Below are 22,968 nucleotides of genomic sequence, written 5' to 3'. Positions count from 1 at the left end.
TAGTACTCAGTATTATTTAGAGCTAGAGAGAAATACCTGTAAAAGAAAATACATTTATGCGCTCGCCGGGTTCCCAAGCACCAGCAGACTCTGTATAACAGAAGGGAAAATTTTATCAGCTAACTGCTTGTTCATGTTATGTGAAATCATGAGTTGTGCAATTACATTAATTTGGTAAGAATCAGGAGGGAAGTGATGAACATCTTATCTTGCAACACTTCCGATGATATGACAGTTCCCCAAAACACAAGTGGCAAGGGACACAGCCCTATTTATAGCTATCCAACCATTTAAAATTTAAGTCTTTCCATCTTCTCTGAGCCTGAAGACTATCATAGAAAGATAAACGAGATAAAGATGTTTCGAAATAGAAGGTAGGTCCATCTTTGTCTTTCTGACTATTTTGTTTGCTGAGGTATTCACTGAGACTCTAGGAAGTCCAGGGCTGGAGGGGTGATGTCCCAGGCAAAATCTAAAAAGCTGTCAGAGGAATACATGGAGTTAAGTTGAATGAAGTTTTCTGCAAATAAGGTACCTACTGCCTGCTAAGAAATGTCCTAGCCACAATGTTAATTTTCTTACCAGGTTTGGTACTGAATTTGTAGAAGTTAGACACCGCTCCTAGATCCACTTTTAAGTGTATACTCAAAAACTTCCTGAAAGTACATGAACTAATGCCCCCACCAAACTTACCATATTCATCATTGGGTAACTTGAGCTGATTGATATTGCTGTGAACCATTTTGATATTTTCTTTTTGCAGCTGTTTACCCACCTGCTTGACATCTATTCATCCTAACCTTTGTATATAGCAGATAGATAAATAACCTTTAGACCTTAAAATAGCAGTCATCAAATGTATGTATGTAACGTTTATGCAGTGCTCCCGAGATCACCAGCTTTATGAATCATTACACAAATTGGTTTTGAAACAATTGAAAAGGACAACTTCTTTAACTGTGTTACTGTTTATTTGAACATTTATCTGACTGCTTGAGAAGTCTACCTTATCTTTCCTCCCACCAGAACTGAGAGACGGTCAGATGGTGTAGAAGCAGGCATATGAGCAGGTCAGACTAGACAAATTCAGAGGAGAGCTGGCATCTTTCACCTTGAGCAAGTTTCACTGTTCTCTGTCTCCAAGGAGGAAGACATGGTTGCTCCTCTTGCACTCATCTTCATGACCCAGTGGATGCTGCTGATCACCCAATTGTGTGTTGGCTGGCACTGCACAGAATGTGAGTAGAACAGTTCCATGGGGCAATCCTCTGAGGTGGAGTGTAACATGCTTCTCATTATTTGAGGAGTACTTGTGCTTAAGTTGCCTCTGTCTTAGATATGCTAGGTAGTAACCTCTGCACCCAAAAATCTGGGAATCAGTCCTGCACCTTACTGATCTTATTATGTGACAATTGCAGTGGAGATGCCAGACTCACTTATTAGAAATTTGATGTTGAATCGGTGGAAAATGGAACTGAGTTGGATGAGCAGCATGAATTTCACTGAGGACTGGTGTTCAGTGACTGCAGGAGATTTTACTGAGACTATAATGGTAAATTTGCTGTGTAAAGTTTTAATGGAGATAAATCATTATACTTTCTTCTTTTCCTTTCATAACCTTAAGTAACTGAGAAAAGTATCCTTGGTAGGAACAAGATAGTCTCTGTTTTAGGAGTCCTTTCTAGGTTTTGTTGAGCCCTATCTTGGTACTGAGGCATATCTATCCTCTGTGGCCATTCTTGTGAAATTCTTGCCTTCAGAGGACTCTTTTGGAATCAGGGTCTTGATGGGACTGAAGTGTAAGATTGTCTCTTTTCCTGGTTTCAGAGGAACTTTGGTGAGAGGCATCTCATGCTGTGCAGATGAGAATTTTTAAGTACAAAGGACAGACTGAATTAGATACATGGGTCCTTACTGACTTACCTAAAAACAAGACATAAGCCTTCAGGGACATTGGAGATGCAGTGATGTGCTTGCTCAGGGCTCATAGGTGTGACACAGAAGCCTGTGAAGACACAATATTTCTGGAGTGGCTCCTGAGGGCCAAGCAGGTTCATACAATCATAAAATGATTGGAAAGGGGCCTTTAGCCTTTCCAGTCATTACCTAAAAGGTTGGAAGGGAGCTTTAAAGATCATCTAGTCCAATCTCCCTGCTATGGGCAGGGGCATCTTTCACTAGATCACTTTGCTCAAAGACCCATGCAACCTGACTGTTGTGGAGGTGCACAAAGTCAAATTAGGCAGGTGATGAAACCCAAAATAAGATTTATTCTAATCAAAGTGTTTTGGTACTCTGATGAACATTAGTAAATCACAAGTTCAGGATGCCAACTGAAATTAATACTACACAGCCGACTTAAGAATTCCTAAGGTTTAGAATGATGACCCAAGATGCACAACCACTCACCAAGGTGAGGGCTCTCAACCCCAGGGAGTTACCTTGGGTAGCGTCGCGACCCAAGGGAAGAGTCCCTGACTGCAGACCCACTGCTCCGAGGAGGACTGACTCCATTTGCCCTCCGGCCAGACTCCATTTATACACTGGTCAAATCTGACCTGTGGTCGTACATGGCCATACCAGTTCCCTATTGACTGAAGGCACAATCTACCAGCAGCTGTCACTGTAAGGGCATAAAGGCACGAAAAGTGACGGCATGAAAGTAAGGGTGCGAAGGGAATCAACAGTCACTATGTTAAAGCCCCGGTCTCTGTCAGGGTGGGTGCACCTGCCACAGTGACCTTGAACACTTCCAATGACAGGGCATCCACAACTTCTCTGGGCAACTTGTTCCAGTGTCCCACCACCCTCATCGTAAAAAATTTCTTCCTTATGTCCAATATAAATCTACCCTCTTCCCGTTTAAAACCATTGCCCCTTGTTCTGTCACTACAGGCCCTGGTAAAAAGTCTCTCTCCATCTTTCTTATAAGTCCCCTTTATATGTTGAAAGGCTACAATAAGGTCTCCTCAGAGCCTTCTGCTCTCCAGGCTGAACAATCCCAACTCTCTCAGCCTTTCTTCAGAGGACAGGTGTTCCAGCCCTCTGATCATTCTTGTGGCCCTCCTCTGAACTCACTCCAACAGGTCCCTGTCTTTCTTGTTGTGGGCACCCCAAAGCTGGACGCAGTACTCCAGATGGGGTCTCACGAGATCAGAGTAGAGGAGAAGAATCACTTCCCTTAACCTGCTGGTTACACTTCTTTTTATGCAGCCCAGGATGTGATTGGCTTTCTGGACTGCTAGCATACATTGCTGGCTCATGTCCAATTTTTCGCCCACTAGTATCCTTAAGTCCTTCTCTGCAGGACTGCTCTCAATCCATTCATCCCCCAGTCTGTATTGATACTGGGGATTGCCCTGGCCCAGGTGCAGGACCTTGCACTTGGCCTTTTCAAACTTCATGAGGTTCACATGGGCCCACTCCTCAAGCCTGTCAAGGTCCCTCTGGATGGCATCCCTTCCCTCTAGCAAATGAACTGCCCCACTCAGCTTGGTGTCATCCACAAACTTGTTGAGTGTGCACTCGATCCCACTCTCTATGTCATTAATGAAGATATTAAATCATATTTGTCCCAGTATGGACCCCTGAGGGACACCACTCCTTACTGGTTCCACTTGGACATTGAGCCATTGACTACTGTAAGTCTTTGGATGCAACCAGCCAGCCAGTTCCTTATCATCTAACAGTTCATCTGTCAAATCCATATCTCTCCATTTTAGAGGCAAGAATGTTGTGGGGGACCATGCCAAAGGTGTTACAGAAATCCAGATAGACAACTGTTGCTCCTCCCTTATTGACTGATGCAGTCACTCCATTGGAGAGGAGCACTAGATTACACAGGCATGATTTGCCCTCGGTGATGCCATGTTGGCTGTCTCTAATCACATCCCTGTCTTCTATATGCTCCAACATAAATTCCAGGGGGATCTGTTGCATGACTTTACCAGGCATGGAGGTGAGGCTGACTGGTCGGTAGTTCCCAGGATCCTCCTTATGACGCTTTTTAAAAATGGGTGCGATATTCACTTTTCTGCAGTCACTGGGGACTTCAACTGACTGCCATGACTTTTTAAATAAAGAGAGTGGCTTGGCAACTACATCAGCCAATTCCCTCAGGACCCCAGGATGCATCTTGTTGGTCCCATGGACTTATGTATGCTCAGGTTCTTCAGGTGATCTCAAACCTGATCCTCATGCTCCTTACTCATTTGACAGGGTGCTGAAGAACATCCTTCAAATAGAAATGCTACAGCAGCGTACTGAAGGATGACAAGCAAATGTTTCAATTTGTGGCACTGTGGCACCAGTGCCTCCTTTTGCATGTGAACAATTCAAAGCACAGGGGTAGCCACTTTAGGCATCAGCCTGTACTAGAGCAGTGTAGGCTCCCCTGAGACTTGTTCTATCAGATGCAGCTATAATCATATCTTTGGAGGATTTATCCATGACAAATTCTTCATTGAATCTGTCAGTGCAAATATCTTCCTGTGTTACTACCTAAAATGAAGCAAGTCATTCCTAAGCCAAGCAATAACCAGCTGGAGTTGCAGTGTCTCACATATCTAAGCATGTGCCAAGATCCTCCAGCTTGGAGCAGTCACACGATTTTTCCTCATCACGGATATTCCTGTGTTTGCAGGCATGAATGGGTCGGCCATTGAAAACTTCTCCTGTGTGATTTATAACGTTTCCCTCATGAACTGCACTTGGCAGGCAGGCAAGGATGCTCCAGGAGATACCCAGTATTTTCTCTACTGGCAGAACTCAAGGTAAGCAGGTCTGCTTGAGTCTAGGGAAGTCTGAATTCTCATTTGACACATCACACTGCCCACATTTAACTAAAATACCTTGCTATATACAGATATGATGATGCAAGGGAATGTGAGCTTTACATTAAAGATGAAAATGGCAGAAACACGGGATGTAGATTCCAAAATGTGAAGATAGAGACTGATAAAGCTTACTTCCTGGTGAATGGGTCTAGCAAAGACTCTTGGATCCAGTTCTACGATGAGCATGTTCAACTGTATAAAATTGGTAAGTAAATAATTTCTTTCTGCTTCATTTTCATTATTGCATGAGGGTAGTAGAGCATTTATCCCTGAGAAGGAGCCAAGTACCCTGTTTCACCTAGAGTCAAAAGTAAGAGACTGTGGCCACTTCAGGAAAACCTATTCCCCAAGCAAAAGAGCAATGAGGAAATTTAAGCAAGAAAGCTCCACAGCTGCAGCCCACCTCAGATTCTTTAGCAATCTACCCTTACTGTTTTTACGTCTTTGTCCAGCAAGGTCCACAGGACTTAAGAGATTGTACTTCCCCCTGCTGTCCTTTCAATGATGGCCAAAGGCCTTTCAACAGAGGAGACATTTCCCAAGAAGTTTATCTGAGCACCGATTTCTCCTCCTTGCCAGTGGGGGTGGCATGCACTGACACCATACCCTTGATTAAAGAAATTAATAAGTGCAAAAAATACCCCAGGTTTTCATATGCTCTTTCACATGTGGTGCTCTACTTGGAAGCGTCCTGTGCAATTACTTTTACTGTGACAAAGCTTTTTCAGCAAAGTCCCACTGTTTTTAGTATTGCCTCCAAAAAATGGACAAACAAGGCTTCATCCTATAAGGAGAAGGACTTGAGCTGTAATATCACTTATGGCAGATGAAACAAGACTGGTCTTTGACCAAGCCCATCACAAATAGGCCAGGTCTGTCTCTAAATATTGATGTAAAGCAGCAGTGTGGCTGAAACTAAGGTTTCCTCTATCAGCCTTTTGTCACCCTTTCTGTCATGAGTGGCTGTCTTTTGCTGTTACAATAATCAAGCCCTTGGCAATGATCAAAATATAAAGGTCCTCATATTTTTGCTCAGATCAGTGAATTTAGGGGAGATATGTGAAGACGTTAGCTAGATTCTTAAAATTGAAGTGTCATTCTTAAATTTGTATGGCTAATTTTTTGGAAGGGTGGAATAAACTGCATAGTTCACAACACCAAGCAAGCAACACCTTCATGTTACAGAAGCATTGCATGAGAAGGCTTGAAGAAAGAAATGATCTTTGGATTTCTTACATTAGGGTTAGCATCAGCTTGTTCTTCTGCAGTAAAAAACATCCTTATTAAAAAAAGACAGGACTCTACCTTATTCATCTAGAAAAGTAAATGGAGAGGGTTTGTATCTTTGTATGCTCCTAAGTCATGTTCCCTGGCTTAGTCCCTGTTTTTTCTGATCCTGGGGAAAGGATTTAAAGAACTTTGGTCTTTCAATTATGTCTAACAGAGTGCCTAAGAAAAATAGATACAAATTAGTATCTTTCTTCATAGAGGTGTTACTTGCAATTTATCAAAGCAAAAAGGGATCAAGTGATTTTAATTATTTGAATTCTTGGTTATATCATTTCAGAAAAGCTCATGCCTCCATCAAATATCACTGTCAACTGTGATGAAATTAAAAATGATTGCATAGTTCAATGGCAAAGACCCCAAATAAGTCATTCTAACAAAGACAAGTGTTTTCAATATGAAATCAACATGAAGGATAAGGTAAGAGGAATTTCTTCACCTACTTTTAACATTAATACATATGTTTGCACTTACCAATACACATGGTTAGAAAGAAAATCAATCTCTCTGGTATGGTGTAGCCTTCCTCATATGTAACACCATATTCCTTTGTGGTTGTGCCTTTCAGGCACCCTGTTATGCCATACTGCCCCATTTTTTTTATTCCTGTTCCCCTGTGTGAGATATTGCTGGAGATACACTGGTTGACTGTGACTGTGTAGGACTAAGAGAAGCATGGTTAATCAAGACTTGAACATATCACAGCTTTGGCTGTGACAACACTCAGAAAAGGCATTTCTTTCACTAAGACCTGTTGGAGCTGTCCTGGATTGGAGTCCTTCCAGTGGTGACTGCCTCTATGTGAAAGGGCAGAGCTCAGCTGTAAACTCTGGACAGAGAAATGTGCATCCACTTAACAAGATGGAGGTGAATGAAATTTATATATATATATATATGAAATGTAAATAGTTTATCCAGGTATCATATATAAGCAACGCACCTGTTGGTCCAAGAGTTGAAGCTTATACATTGTTGAACATTATACAATGTTAAATAAAAGGAAAATAAATGTGACAGAAAGCAGAAAGGCAGTGTGAAGAAGCACAGGTTACTGAGGGAATCATTTAAGCTACTGAAAGTCAAATTCAGACCTTGGCTTTACAAGTCCTTGTGTAGCATTAGGGAAGGAGCGAGATTGCTGTGTTCCGCTGCAGGAGTAGACCTACTGTAACTATGGCAGAATTGCATCAAATGACCACAGGGTGGAAGATAGTGACTGCAAAGAAAAAACCTGCCTGTACTACAACCAGATTTGGCCACTTAGTGTCTGATTGAAGGCATTCCCTAGATTTCTGGTTTTTGGAACTTCTTAGTCTGGATTGGGCTTGCTATTTCATAAATGAGTTTTCTTGAAAGCCCAACTAACTGCTACAAAACTGCATTACTTCTCCGAATCCCTTGGCCATTGCAGCAAAGAAAGGTTATAGAAAACTCTGTGTGACATTGGAATAAAAGTGCATTGCAGTAAAGCAATACATACTTCTTAAAGTCTTTTAATATGCCTAATATTCAGTTTATAAAGAATATTCAATTCACACATAATCTGAATTGCTTAGCATTTTTTAAATAATCATTAGCAGTTTTCATGTTACTAATTATGTCAAGGTCCAGCAATTACTGTATTGCAAAATTTATTGCTTTACCACTGCCAGGTATAAATTTGTATTGTTTTACTAATACACTATGACCAACATATATTGTATTACAGTTAGCCTTTAAACTTTATTTTCACAATTGGAAGTTACTTGCATTGGGAGCAAACAAAAAAAAGGATAACACTGTGATTAACATAATTTCAATCACATTTTTTCATGTCTGACACCAATAAACTGAATTTGCTGAGAATCTTGGATTCTTCTTCAGCGATGTTTTAAGTTAAGGCTTTATAGATAAAGATATCTGAGAAACCTGAAGGCAAACCTTATCAGTGAAAACTGAGCTAAACAGGCACCAAATACCTCAGCCTTTCCTATGTCCTTTGTCTCTAGGTTCCCCCAACTCAGTGAGCAATAGGCCTGCATTCTCCTTAACCTCCCTTTTGCTGTCTTTGAGGAGGCTGTCTTTGTAGATCAACCAGCAACTTTGCTCTCCAGGGCAATTTCCCTTGAGTACCAAGGCCTGTGGCTGTGAGGCTTTCTCACGTTGCCTGAAGGGGGTCTCATCTATTTCCTTTTCTTGAACAGGAGATCGGGAACAAACACCTACTACATTGTCACCTGTGTCGGTCTGTCCTCTGATGCCTACTCACAAGCTCTCTTACTGGTTCATCATTAGTCCCAACACAGAGCTCTATGTATTCAAGGCACTCTTTTACATAGAGCACAAGGATCAGGTTAGCAGCCTGTTTGCAAGGACACTCTCACCCCACTTGGTGAGATGCATCCCATGCCTGCTCAGTAGCCCCCGTTTCTCAAAAAGGGTCTGTTGCGTTAAGAGTTACTGTCGCGTACAAATAGGAGTCTGAGGAGTGGCTGGAGGGGGGAAACCCTCCCGTTGAGTCACGAGGTTCAGACAGGACCCCATTGCTTTCTAAACTGCTTCTCAGAGAGGAGTCTAGGTGTGGCTAGATCCAGTCTTAGTCTCAGACTTGGTCAACGGTTTATTTTCTAGGGACTGTGTGTATAGCCACTTATCAGAACCAGAGCCCCCTCAGGGCTTTCGCTAAGGCAACAGCATTAATTTACAATGTTATAAATCCAGTCGTGTCCAGCGTACTGAACTTCATGATTACGGATTAACTAATAACGTGCTTACACCCCCAGTCTAGTCGTGTTGCATGAACTATCACGGCCACACTTAAAGAGTCTGGTTGTGTTCAATGAGAACTACCATGGCTAGATCAATGAAGAGTGCAGTTTATTAGAGCAACAGACACACATATTCTTTGGATTACTGGTGATAAATTCACTATCTGCAAAGCATGTGCAAATACCAAGAATATGAGTAACACTGCTGGCTACAAAGACGTTAAAAGATAATAAAGCGACTCTATAGAGATTTCTAAGTTTCCCGGGGAGGCACTTGGTATAACCAAGTGTTGGACTCTTACCCAAAGGCGTCCCGATGGGGGGGAAGAGAGGCTCAGCCCGTCGACTGATCCCAAACGTCAGAGTGGTACGCGATGGTGTCTTCCCTAATATTCTCTTTCTCTTAAAACATTTTATACTATCTTTCACCTTTCGGGTGGAGCTTGAGTGACTCTAGTCATACATCTTTGTTTAGGATTGGTGTAAAGTTTTCTCGCTTTGCTTTTAAAGGTATAAGCTAGGAAAATTCAGAGCGCAAGCTCAGTGAGGGGTGGTCGCACCTTGGAGGCGGGTAGCTTTTGGGAAGGAGGTGTGTTTTGGTATTATAATGATGTTATAATGAGCAAAGTTCACCAAAAGGACAGCATTTTGTAAAAAATGTGACAGGCTGTTGGCCCAGGGTAGTAAATATGCAGCTTATCAGTTCCATAATACCTTTAAGCTCCCATATAATCGCAGAGCCTGGCCGCAGCATCTCCACACCGCTCCACCCTCCGAGCAGTACCTCTTAGAGTCAGCACACCAAGTTCCCCTGGCGTTACCGACGTCTAAGGTTGCAGGCCTAGGGAGTTTCCATGGAGTGGATTCCTTGCATGTCAGCCACATTCCACCCGGGAAGCTTCTTCAATGCTGTGCCTTACCTAAAAGTGTAATTTCTAAGTCACCTCAGCAATTATCCCACAGGGTCCCAAGGTCATAGAAGTCAAAGCCCTGCCTGTGACACCAGCCACTCAGACAGGTGTTGACCTGCTGGATGAGTTCAATACTGCTCAAGCCTTTCCCTCTCACTGGAAGGACTGAGGAGACACGATCTGGGCTTCCTGCCCTTCACCATCCCCCTAGTGTTCTGCAATCACCCTTGAAACCATCCAGGTCACCCCTGGCCATATCATTGGTGCTCACACAGAAGAGCAGGAAGGGGTGATAGTTCAATGGCCAGACAAGTCTGGCAGTCCTTCTGTAGCACCCTGGATCCTGGCCCCTAGGCAAGCAACAGACAGGTCAGTAGATTGGTGCCACCATCCCCTGAAGGAGGGAGTCTCTTTTAACTATCAATCATACACATTTTCTCCTTCGTTTTTTTTAAATGCAGTGCCCTTTAATAGATGTCTTCTTCCAAAATTTGCAAAAGACCAGCTGTCCTTCTGGAACTCCACTTTCTGAAGTCTTCCATAACCTCATTGTTTCAATTTCTCATATATTATTTCAGTATAAACACAAAAAAAGGGAAACTGTATTGTTGCACTTTCTCCTAGATTGATGCCTGTGCTTAAGCTAGCTTGTTTACAGATTCTAGAAGCTGTCCTGTACAGCAGCATGCCTTGCAAACTCATGTTCAGGTGCCACATGAGCATGCATACAGTTATTTGATAAAACAAGTTTGCATTAATTTCATTTTGTTTTAAAATGTAGCAATACAGAATGCAAAATAATTTAAAAATACATAACTCTGACAGGCTAATGGAGATGATACAGTCTGCAGTCATTAGTTGTATGTGGTCACTACATTACATGGTAGTCATTATGGCTATTCAGAAGAGATGAGTGAATTTTATTCTATCTATCAGAAATGTAGTTGAGGGCAGCCTAAAATATGTGTGAATCCATGTTAGTCCTGAATATTTTTATTGGAGAGAAAAGGAAACAATATTTACATAGTATTTGGAAATAAATATAGTGACATTTATTGTAAGATATAAACACTAGATGTAAACTAAAAAGTTTATTATTTCCCACATTTTTATCTGTTTTTTTTCCTGGTGTTTTTAAGAATAAAGTTACAGTTTTCATTCAGGGCTGGTTTGCTTGTGTTTCAGTTTAATCACCAATCTGAAATAAAATTTAATTGTCAACTCTGGTGGTAAGGAAAACAAATACTTTTCCACAGAAGAATTAGTTACTATATAAACTTGGCGTTGTAGATGAATTATATATTAGATACTAAAGGTTAGATAAATTACTAGTTCTTCTGAAAAACTGTCAGGCAGATAAGAAAGAGTAATGCAGAAAAAGAGGACAGTAGATAAAAAGGACTTATTATCTGAACACAAAACAAGCAATCATAAAAATAAAGGTTTTCTTCTCATTTACAGGATAATCCTGAGGGAAAAAACAAATACATTTCTATACAAGTAAGTCTGCTTATTCTATTAATCAGCAATACGTGTTACTTTCATAGTCATTTGTGAAAGGTAAATAGTATGCAAATGCCTTTAAATAAGTATGTGTTCAATGTCCTAAATCAGTATGTGTTCAATGTCCTATGCTTTATGGGATCCTTATTTATAAATTTCATGAATGTGTCAAACTGCTAAATCATCATGACATGTCATCTATTATACATTCAAGTGCAGGACTTTATTACTATTCCCGTAAGTATTTTGAAAAACCTTCCATTTTACATTGTATTGTCCACTCTCCCCCTCACATATTTGGATCAGAATTTGAAGTTACACATCAGTGACAGCAGAGAAAAGAGACACAGAGAAAACATCTCCTACGAAGTTAATTTTTTTATGAAAAACAAAGACCACAAAAGTCCTTTGGGATCTTTTGGGATGGAGGCTGTCCTCCAGGTATGCTACACCTCCTTCTAAATCGTGCAGCTTGCACATCCCACCTCTATCCTGAAAGTATCCAAGAGCAAGCATGTTTCAGTAAATTGTAGTAACACTAAGTATTGCAGTCTTCTACTTGTTTTACAAGTTTGGCTGGAAAGTTATGTTTTTCGTGAAAAGTCATAATGCAAAGACTGAGGAAGGTGAGGTGCATGCAGACAGTTTATTCCTCAAATCACTCAATTCTAGCAGTATTGAAATGAGACAATTCAAGATATTTTTCTGCCTCTGTCGGTGCCCCAAGGGAAATTATCAATAGATCACACTATATCATAAGAAATTACAGGATATAGTTTAAAAGATGAAAAGCTTCTAAACATAAAAAGTTTACTGAGTGACAGGTTATTTTTTAAATGAGATACACAGATACGTACATATTATATACATAATAAACATACATATGTTTATTTTTTGCTTTGTAACAGCAGTCTACTTTAACAAGCAATGCTCTCCTAACCTTGTAAAAGTTTCACTGGTAAATGGCACTTGTATATTATGAACACCTAGACATGCAACAAAGAAAACCAACTCAGTTTTTCTTTCTTTTTAGGAAGGGGGGAATAGTCACACGTTTCAAAGATTTAATACAAGAAAGAAGTACCTCTTGAAAATGAGAACAGCTGGCAGTGCCTGCCTTATGAGCTCAGCCTGGGGGGAGTGGAGTGCACCTGTAGAGTTTGGTAAGAACAAAAATCCATGCCTTGGGCTACTCTTCCCCCAGCGACGTCCTGTCTACCTCACACATTGCTGCGCTTCTACGGACACACAGATGTCACCGAAAAGTGACACCGAAATCAGGAATCAAACTCCTTAACACCAACGTAGTATTAAGAAGCAGGCATTCTTTATTACAGCGCCGGATGCACGGGGGACCATTCCACCTAGCGTGCATACTGCAGGTTACATCAGCCACAACATATATTGTCCAGTTACATACATATGCATCAAATTTCCCGGAACAATCATACATATTCATTCTATTTCCCAGAACTAATTATCATATTTGCATGGTCATTACGCATGCATCCTTGAACTCTGAGGGGCTTCCGTGGGGGTCTCTGGTGGTCCTTGGTGGTCGTACAGGTGTGTCCTTTAGTTGATCCCTTCTTATGGGCATGCACGATATCATCTTGCTTATGTAACTTGCTTCCCTTCTTCATGGTGCATGGTTCCTAACAATGATTTGGCACCCTTATTCCTATTCTAACACAAATCAATTATTCTAACTGCCCGTCAACTCATTGTCAAGATGGGCTGGGGCTGTACTGAAAGCATAGCAGCATGTCCGTACTACTCCTCGTCCTATTGTCTTTGGGCACAGTAGCATATCCATAGCCATAGGTGTACAAACACAACATTAAAGTATTGTCACCCCGCTCCTATCTCTATGTTGCTTAGTTACGAAAGAATGAACTAATCATTTCAGTTACATCTGGTTACAAAGGCTTGGCAAACATTTTGTTTCCTTCCACATTACTGAGAAGAAGAGGAGGAAGAGAATTAACACATCTCTTAACAGCCTGACATTGGAAATCAGTACAAACAGTTACACATTTGCAACTGAAGTGCATACCTGCTTACTGCAGGGGATGGACAATCAGGCTTGATGTCAGTCCTTCCCAGCAGATGTTACTGCTAAGGTGTTAAATGAAAGAATTGATTTTTATACCAAGTGAAAACTTTCAGACTGACATTCACCAGTCAGTCACCAGAGTAGATGTTTGACACAGCTGTGCATCTATTCCTCTCTATTAACAATAATACTTTATGACTGTTTCTCTTTCAGGAAAGGAAGAAATTATTTCCTCTTCCGCATGGATTTTACTTGTGGTGGCAGTTGCGACCCTCTTAGTGGCAATCATCACAATTTTGTTCTGCAAAAGGTAAACTTAATTTATGCATTTATTTTATTTTGTGTGGGTGTGTGAAACATCTGCAGTTCTTAAATAAATAAGGTAGAGGTGTCTCTGTAGTATAGATAAAACTTTTTCACTCACACTGTAGTAGAAATCAATCCAAATGAGTGATCCTGAGGCAAGTACTATAATGGTGATGCCCAAAGTCCCTCCCCAGCTGATCCACACAGCTTTTTCCAGGGCCTCTTCTGTCAACATGGCAAAGAGAGTAATTGCATGCAATTAATTATATTAACAATACAGCTGCTCTCAGTATTTGCAGTGTAGACTGTCTACACAACAGGTGTTCTGATTTCTTGAACTGCTGAATTTATTGCAAATACACAGGTTGATTGTACTTACCGGTAAAGATTTTGCAACATTCACTAGAATTGTCGTAGCAAACTGAACATATCTGAAAGCACATGAGCTAAGCAGCTTGCTTCTTGAAATAAACCATGTACATGAAACACAAGGAAAAAGGATATTCTGCACTTTGTATAGAAATACACAGTAATTCAGAGATGATACTGTTCTTCTAACTTGTTAAAATTTTTACACCCACTTTTCACTGGTTGTCGTGACTTAAAGAGCAGGACAATTGGGTGTTCCTTTTGCTTTCAAAGAGGAAAATAACTACTAGTGAATCTTTAACCAAAAATGAAACTATTAACTATTACCATCCAAATTCTTAGTGTTTTCCTGATATATGTTCATTCTGTGCTGAGATGATGTTGTCATGGATTCGGAGTGAGAGTGCACTTCACTCGTAAGAGAGAAGCAAAAATATACTTTATTAATATAAAACAGTGAGTTAACAAAGTTCAATGCGACAGCAGTTTAACAAGATTTGATGGCAAGGCACACTTGATTACTTACTGCATAGAGGACAGGGTCAGACAAAACTGTCAGGGAGACCCTCCCGTTGAGTCATGAGGTTCGGAAAAGGACCCCCTTGCTTTCTAAACTCCTTGTCAGAGAGGAGTCTAGGTGCGGCTGGATCCAATCCTAGTTCCAGACTTGGTCAACAGTTTATGTCTAAAGGATTATATACGAGCAAACAATCCTTTATATCACTTAGCTAAGATTTCAAAGTGTAACATGCTATTAGTCACTTACCGAGGATCTGTTGCGGCAAGAAATCTCTCAGCCTCGAGGAGTAACCTTGAGAGGCGTCCCTGCTCAAGGGGAGATCCTGGTATGCAGCCCGGTGCTGTGCAGGAGAGCTCAAAGGGCTCTTGGGCTGCTCAGTATTTATGGGGGTAAGATGATTGACTTGTAGTCATATTTGCATACCAACCACAGATTTTAGTTTCTTAGCTGGGCACATTGCACAATAACCCTTGGCTATTGTGTTGTTATCTGTCTCCTGAATCCACTTTGAGCCAGATGCAGCCATCACGACCATCACTGGTAGTTATCACCTGAGCAGGGTTACAGGAGATAACGGTCAGGGGCAGGGGAAGCGCACTGTCACAGATGTATATTTTTCATTTCTCTTCTGTCCTGGGAGAGGAAAATAAGAGCTGGTTCAAGGATGCAGTGGTTTTGACACATGATAGTTACTTAATTTTTTTTTTCTATTCCATCCCTTTTGATCTCCAGGACTGGCTGTTGGAAAGCAGCATTTCCACAAATCCCAGAGCCAAAAAATGCATTTTGTGGACTGCCTGATACAAATCCAGAGGTATGTTCTCTTTCTATTTTATATGCAATGTATGAAATACATACAAGACTCTATTGCAGGTATTTTTTAAATGATAAGGAACTTAACACAGAGAATAACTCCTCTCTTTGCCATATTTTGAGGAATTACAAGAGCAAATCAGCAGGCAAGTTTCTTAAGGGAAGTCAAATGCAATGCTCTTCCAGACTCAGGGGGTTTCTCCTGTTTAACAGGTACAGAGGGTGTTGCTCCCATTGGTAGGTTTAGACAGCAGCAAGGGCTGTGCGTTTTCCCAACACGAGGCACACACATGCACAAACACACACACAGAGGACACTAATGCAGACAGCGACAAAGACCAGCACGGGTGCCTTTGCTGGCAACACGTCAACACCAACAGCAGTCACATAAACAGGGTCGCAGACAGCCTGCTGCTCCTCTCTGGCTGAACAGGGCTGAAGTTTGCCGGTGAGATGTGCATACACCCTCACTCTCTTCATTCACACAACCATAAATTCGCAAGTTCCTCACATCTGATCTCTGTGTCCAGACCCTGGGTCCCCCCACCAGGTCACCAGCTCTCACCTTTGGTCTCTCCAGATGCAGGTCTCTCAGAATCACAGAATCGTATAGGTTGGAAAAGACCTTTAAGATCATCGAGTCCAACTGTAAACCTAACACTACCAAGTCCACCACTATACCATGTCCCTAAGCACTCTCCTACCTACCCACTAGTCCAGCTTCAATGAAGTTCACTAGCAAGTTAGACACACAGGATAGAAAGCAAAGTGACACAGAAAACAGGATTTTGTAAGATAACAGGACGGACTGCAGTGGTCACACACAGTGTTTGACCAGACCAGCATACCAACCAGCAGCTCACTTGCACCCTTTTCTTGTCCAGCAGTTTATCATGTTATATCCAGTAATTTCTCATGGCCTGTTCAATTAGCTAAACTTCAGGCCGATGTGTACTCATCTTCTTTCACACCTTAGCAAAGTTAATCCTTTTGTATTAATTAATTTGAGATGATTTGTGGTAATCTGCGTGGTGCATTGGAGAAAAGCACGTTCTCCCTGTCTGCTTCCAGGCCAGTCAAAAATCATGTGTCAGCATTACAAAGTTGCTGAAATTTCACTGTTATGTCCAGCTAAGGAAAGCTTATGAGCTAAGAAACAAAGAAGTGAAATATTTCTATAAAATATGCAACAAAAGTTGAAATACTCTCAGAATTGTGCATAAGTAAGTAGAGACTAAGCTAACCTTACATATAAAACTCATGGAAGTTTTTATTTTCCTTTCAGCTGATGGAGAGCAAAATTCAGTCAAACACATCTGAAAATGAAGAGATATTATTAGTTGCTGATGTAGTGAAATAACCAAGAAAAAATGAGGAATTTGAAAGTGCATTTCTTAGCTCAGGCAACTGTATATTCCTGTGGAAAGTCTGGAATAATATATAGGCTTTCTTCTCTTTCTTCCTTTTCTTGGCAAAAACAGCGGTGCAGCCAAGAGAGAATGATACCTCACATGTAACCTTTCTAAATGCCATTGTCTTTGCTTTTAATTTTGGCTAACTTTAACTGTCTGGGTAACTTGCCCTTATTGGATATCTTCCATTTTGTGAAGATGATTGAAATATTTCTGTCAAGAAGTTTTAGTTATATTTGAATTTGTTTAAGAAAAAATAATGGGTTTGTCTCATATTAAAAAGAGTAAGAATGAATTTATTGAGATGAATAAATATTTTTTAAAAAAAATTCTGGTGCCTGAATGCCATTGTTCTCCTGCCAAGAACGGGCTTATTCATAATTGAAGTTTCCTCAGGTCTCTTAAAGTACACATGGACAACTAGAAAATTGAGAATAGGATTGAAAACAGGCTGACACATTGAGTGGTGGCCTGTAATCAACAGGAATCTCAAAGGACAGGAGTATGTCTAAAACCCTAACTAATCTTAAAGCTTTAAGTGTGTTAGTTACAAGTTAAGAGATCAGCCACCATTAACTTGATATCAGCCCAGAATTTACTTCTGTAGGTATCTAGCTCTTCATGTTCTTACTGCTCATTTGCCTTTTTATTACTTTCATTCCTCTTTAACTTCTTAGTATTTTAAAATATTGAGTGCGTGACTCAGTTTTAACCTCTGTGTCCTTTTGTTCAGAGGCCTTTGCTACTCAGCTGGACAATAATTTTTCAGAGCCATAGGGTTAGGACAAGGTATTGAGAAAACAGCCCAGGCTCTTGTTGAATGTAGTGACTGGTTATGAGCAGCACTCCGCAAGGATCAATGCTGAGACTCAGTGTTTAGTACTAACAGTAACTTGGACAATGGGATGAAATGCAGCCTAGCAAGACTGCGGATGACAGCAAACTGAGGGCAGGCCTGCTGTTCAGATGGCTCTTGACAGGCTGAAGAAATGGGTTGATAGGAACCTCCTGAAGCAAATGCAAAGCCAAATACCTGGGAAAAACTAACTGCATGTATCCTGGAGAATGAATGACTGACAGGTCTGCAGAAAAGCCTCTGAGGTCCTGGTGAGCAACAAACTGAACATGAATCAGAAGTGCTTCCTTATGGTAATGAAAACTATCCACATACTAAGCTATGCTGGGAGGAGTGGACCCAGCAGGTACAGGGCAGTGATTATTCCCTCTACTCAGCACTCATGAGTCTGCACGTGCAGTTCCATGTCCAGATTTCAGCCTCCTAGTACAAGACAGACATTGACAAACTGGGTAAGTTAAGCAGTGGGGCACCAAGATGATTATAGGGGTCTGAAGGAACTGAGATTTTTCAACCTGGAGAACAGAAGATAAGGGGATCTACTGCTGTCTTCCACTGTATGTAATGAAGACAGAACAGACTTGTCTGTCAGTTGCACAGTGTGAGGATGAGAGGGAACAGTCACAAGTTGCAGCAAGAGAAAGTCTAATTTGATATAAGGAAAAAGAATGATTTACAGGTGAGAGTGGTTGGATGGCTCTGGAACAGGTGTTGAGAGAGGCTGTGAAATCTCCATGCTTGGATATATTCAAAACACAACTGGACAAGCAACTGGATCTGATATTGAAGTTGGCTCTGTTTTAAGTGGGAGGTTGGACTCAATGACCTTCAGAAGTACATTCCAATCTAAATATTTCTCTAAATATTTCTCTAAATGGCTCTTGTCAAAGCTGGTCAGCCTTTCTAAGTCCCTGTTGTGGAACAATGGTACCCATTTATACACTTAAAGCAACTGGGAGAGCTGGAGTCATACTATGTACTGGTAAAGTTGCCTAAAGAACTACTGCATAACACATGCCTCTTCCAATTGGGAGTAGGGCTTGGCTCAGAAGGATCTTGGTTCTTTTCAGTGCTGAGCTGTCAGTTTGACCCAGCACTTCTTTTTGATTTCCTGTTGCATTCTCCACCTAATATATAGCATTAGGGTAGGGCCTGGGGAAGCATAGCAAATCCCAGTACTGGAAAAGATGAGGAGCTCAGGTAACTCATGTGTTTTGGTGGTCCCTCTGAGGTAGGAAAAGGAATAATGTCCTTCAGAGCCAGTTCTTCATTTTCTGTTTCACTGACTGGAAGGGCTCTTTGTCTCTCATGAATCCCAAAAGGAGAACTAGTCTTTGCAGTCAGAATGCATCATAAATTGTGATTCTTATTCAAAGGAGAAAGCACTGAGGTGTAGTAGCAAAAGGGGGGTGCTTAGGTCTTATTATTGTGGAGGAATGTAACCCATTTTGATAATATGCTCGCTTTGTATAGATGTAGGAGCATGTTTCTCACCTTCTGATCCAACGATACTGCAGACCAAGGAATGTGAGAATTATGCAGATCATTATCAGAAGGGAAAGGGACTGGTCTGGTGAGAACTTTTGTCCTTTTTAGGGTTCGGACATTTCCAATAGCATTTATAGTTCCCAGTATGAGGTGAGATACAGCTGGAGAAAGCTGCCTGAGGAGGCCTAGATTCTTCTGAACATTGGAGGGTTCTCAGACTTATGAAGAAGTATCATATCTGCACAAGACAAGAACTACATGTATTCTCTGGAAAGCGCTATACCTAATGCTGAGACTTTGAGACAAGCACAGACTTACATTTCTGTTTGAGAAAGATCAGACCCTTGTGCACAGAGCAATGGTTCATCTTGGAGGATGGGTACATTAGGATCAACTGTATTTTCCTCTTTCATTTTCTATGGGAAGTGTATAGTCAACCTCTGTTCTTTCAGGTTCACTCCTGAAAAACATATAAGCTCCATCAAAGGTTTTCAGAAAAGTATTTATATTCTGTTGTTGGTCACGGGTGTCTGACATGGTCTTACCTTGCCATAAATTCATTTGTATGGATGGAGCAATTTTGAAAGGACTAGCAACAGCCTTTTCAGATAAGTGATAAACATAAGGGAACCATTTCTAAAGAGATGTGAATAGGAATATCTTCCAGGATATTGTTCTTGATGTAGGCTCTGTTAGGCCATTTTCCCAGAAGCCTGGGAGTAAACCAAAGCCTAAGGTTTACTTTGCCATATCTCAAATTTGAGGTTGTGTTCTGTAGGAGAGGTCCTGCTTTAGTGTGGCTGAGTAGAGCAACACTAGAAATTAGCCCTGACCTGAGCTAACCCCTGGACTATGTCCAGGAGTTGTTCAGGACACTGCTTGCAAACCTTGGCCAAACCAGTGCTGGGAGCAGTTGTTCCTGGACCCGTTCCAGTGCTGGGGAGCCTTCCAGTTACTACTGGAAGGCTCCAGTGGTAACTGGGGATCCTGGTGATCCCCCACACTATCCAGCTTCTACTATAGCTTAATGCAAACAGCTCTTGGCATACCTACTGTCTTTGACAAAGTTAATGATTGCCTTTTGGTCAAAGTCTCGCCTGGGAAGCTTTTTGCAGCAGATCAGAACAACAAGGACAATTTCTTAATGAGGTTGAGTTAATGCTGGACACACACGCAAACCATCTTTGTATTTTTCTTATTATGCAGCAGTGGCCAGAGTTGAAATGCTCACAGTCACTTGCTAAAAGAGTGATAGGGTTGTACACTAGTTTATACAACACTAGTTGTATATATTTTATACAACTTTTATTTATAAACTATATATTTTATATGTATTTATTTTATATATATTATACAACTTATATTTATAAAAACTATATATTTTATATATAGTTTATATACACTAGTTTATATATTACGCTAGTTTATACAACCTTTCACGATACCTTTCTTCTTGGGCAAAAGTGCCAGAGTGAAGCATAGTTTGTCTCTAATCCACCAAAACCTAGCCATGAGCTATGAACCATTCATTGGCTCTCTGTAGGGAAGGGAATAGGAAAGTATAATAAAGACAGTGTTGAGACACTCAGAAGATGGCATTACGGTCTTGTTAAATAGATGCTATACAAACTCCTCATTTGTTTCCTGTTTTCTCCTGGAAAGGGATAACATACTTCAACTTATTCAGGAAAGGTGTTACACCCATGTTCAAAAAAAGACCAAAGGCTCAACCCACAGAACTGCATGCCTATCAACCTGGGAAATTCATGGCATGAGTCTTCTTGGAGCACATTTCTGGGCACTTTAAGGAGCAGAAGGTCACTGGGAACAGTCAGTATGATTTTACCAAGAGTAAATGCCTGTGACAAGTGGGGTACCACAGGGGTCTATCCTGGGACCTATCCAGTTTAATGTCTTTATCAATGACCTGGAGGAGGTGATGGAGTGCATTGTCATCATGTTTGCAGATGACATCTGTCGTGGTTTAGCGCCAGCTGGCAACTAAGCACCACGCAGCCGCTTGCTCACTCCCCCCCAGTGGGATGGGGGAGAGAATCGGAAGAGCAAAAGTAAGAAAACTCGTGGGTTGAGATAAGAACAGTTTAATAATTGGAACAAAATAATAATAATAATAATAATAATAATAATGAATTATAATAAGAAGGGAAACAACGGGAGAGAGAGAGAGAGAGAGGAACAAAACCCAAGGGAGGGAAAAAAAGAAGGAAAAAAAAAAAAAATTATACAACCGCTCACCACCCACTGACCGACGCCCAGCCAGTCCCCAAGCAGCGATCGCTACCCCCGGCCAACTCCCCCAGTTTATATACTGGGCATGACATCATATGGTATGGAATAGCCCTTTGGCCAGTTTGGATCAACAACCCTGGCTGTGCCCCCTCCCATTTCTTGGGCACCTGGCAGAGCATGGGGAGCTGAAGAAAAAAAATGTCCTTGACCAATGTAAATACCGCTTAGCGACAGCCAAAACATCAGCATGTTATCAATATTATTCTCATACTAAAATCCAAAGCACCGCACTATACCAGCTACTAGGAAGAAAATTAACTCTATCCCAGCTGAAACCAGGACAACATCAAATTGGGGTGACCAGCTGATTTGCTCAAGATGAGGGCTGCCATCCAGAGAGACCCAGATAGGCTGAAGGAATAGTCCAAAAGGAACCTTGAAATCATCCACTACTCACTTGAATTTACATTGTTCAGAAGAGGAAAAGGTAAAAAATATAACAGTATTTTAAGATAGCTTTTTCAAAACCAGTGTTTCGAAAAATTGTGCTGTGCATTTCCTAGAACTCCGTGCATTATAGCAGCCCTTGTTAGTCTGTCACAAAAGAGCTTCATACAACATTTGGCAGCTTCTTGAAGGGTATGAACACAATTGTTCCATCTACTCCTTTTTTATGAAAGGTTGGTAACATTTCTGAAGGTTTTATTAGCCTGGTGTTTTTCTTAGAGCTCCTCCTAATGCTGCAAATGTTAATGCTAAACTGAGACGTTAACAGATTTTTCAGACCACGTAGAGTGAATTTTCTTTCTTTCATTTATGACAAGCTATTCATGAATTGGCTAGCAACATCTACATCAATAGCATGGAACACAACCTGCAAGAGATCCTTTGGGTACAGATCCCTGTACTCTTGGGGGAGTCTCAGCCACTCACATTGCCAATACCCAACTAGAATAAACCACAGAAAAGCACATTAAACTAAACCAAAATCGTTGCTGGCTTATCATAAACACCAGGCTGTAGACTGTGGCAGTTCACAAGCTGTTGAGATGACTGTTCCCAGGAGAAGGTGGGGCCTGTTGATGGGGGGCACAAAAGATTTCCTATGTCCTGAAGGAAGCTGGTCCCCAAGAGAGTCAGAGTCCTGGTCTTATCCAGGACCTGAGGGCAGCCACGGTGCCTGAAGGGCCATGCCCTCCCCGACCAGGGCCCATCCCACACCAGCCAGTGAGGGAGCACAGGCAGCCAGACCCTGAGAAGAGGGGAAGGGTAGCTGTGCCAGTTGGTGCACACAGAGCCCTGATGAATTAATTAATCCAGACTAGAGTTTAAACTGCATCAATTAAAACTATTTCAACCACTGTTTGGGCAGCCTGAAGGTACTGGTCAGACGACACTGTAAGACCACCCTCAGGTTACCCAGAACCTGTCCAAACATGCCACCACAACAGGATGCAAATCCCTTCATCAGAATTAATCAGGCATACTGACACACACTTTGCATCACAAGTATGTGTGGCATGGGACGATGGTGCTATAGAAAAGTTAAGCGAGGTGGTAGTGGTCACTGAGGTGGCTGGTGGTACCCAAGTAGAGCATATTTGATGAATAGGTA

At 41.4% G+C, this 22,968-nt stretch overlaps 1 protein-coding gene across 1 annotated transcript; it reads left to right on the top strand.

The window, feature by feature from the left end:
- Window positions 1-257: 257 nt before the first annotated feature.
- On the top strand, window positions 258-16,893 carry LOC140647916 (granulocyte-macrophage colony-stimulating factor receptor subunit alpha-like). Its single transcript, XM_072853131.1, has 10 exons — window positions 258-374; window positions 1,145-1,238; window positions 4,643-4,772; window positions 4,865-5,040; window positions 6,403-6,542; window positions 11,242-11,280; window positions 12,317-12,446; window positions 13,553-13,649; window positions 15,267-15,348; window positions 16,633-16,893. Exons 2-10 carry the CDS (start codon window positions 1,154-1,156, stop codon window positions 16,705-16,707), a joined length of 954 nt encoding a protein of 317 aa, XP_072709232.1. The 5' UTR covers window positions 258-374; window positions 1,145-1,153; the 3' UTR covers window positions 16,708-16,893.
- Window positions 16,894-22,968: the final 6,075 nt, after the last annotated feature.

The sequence above is a fragment of the Ciconia boyciana genome, chromosome 1, assembly GCF_034638445.1.
Source record: "Ciconia boyciana chromosome 1, ASM3463844v1, whole genome shotgun sequence".
Lineage (NCBI taxonomy): Eukaryota > Metazoa > Chordata > Aves > Ciconiiformes > Ciconiidae > Ciconia > Ciconia boyciana.
Note: the sequence above shows the minus strand (reverse complement) of the source record. Positions and strands in the feature narration are given on the sequence as shown.

Coding starts and splice junctions, on each gene's coding strand:
- LOC140647916 (XM_072853131.1), top strand. CDS start 1,154: ATGGTTGCTCCTCTTGCACTCATCTTCATGACCCAGTGGATGCTGCTG. Junction 6,543..11,241: donor AAATCAACATGAAGGATAAG/GTAAGAGGAATT, acceptor TCTCATTTACAG/GATAATCCTGAGGGAAAAAA. Junction 15,349..16,632: donor TGCCTGATACAAATCCAGAG/GTATGTTCTCTT, acceptor TTTTCCTTTCAG/CTGATGGAGAGCAAAATTCA.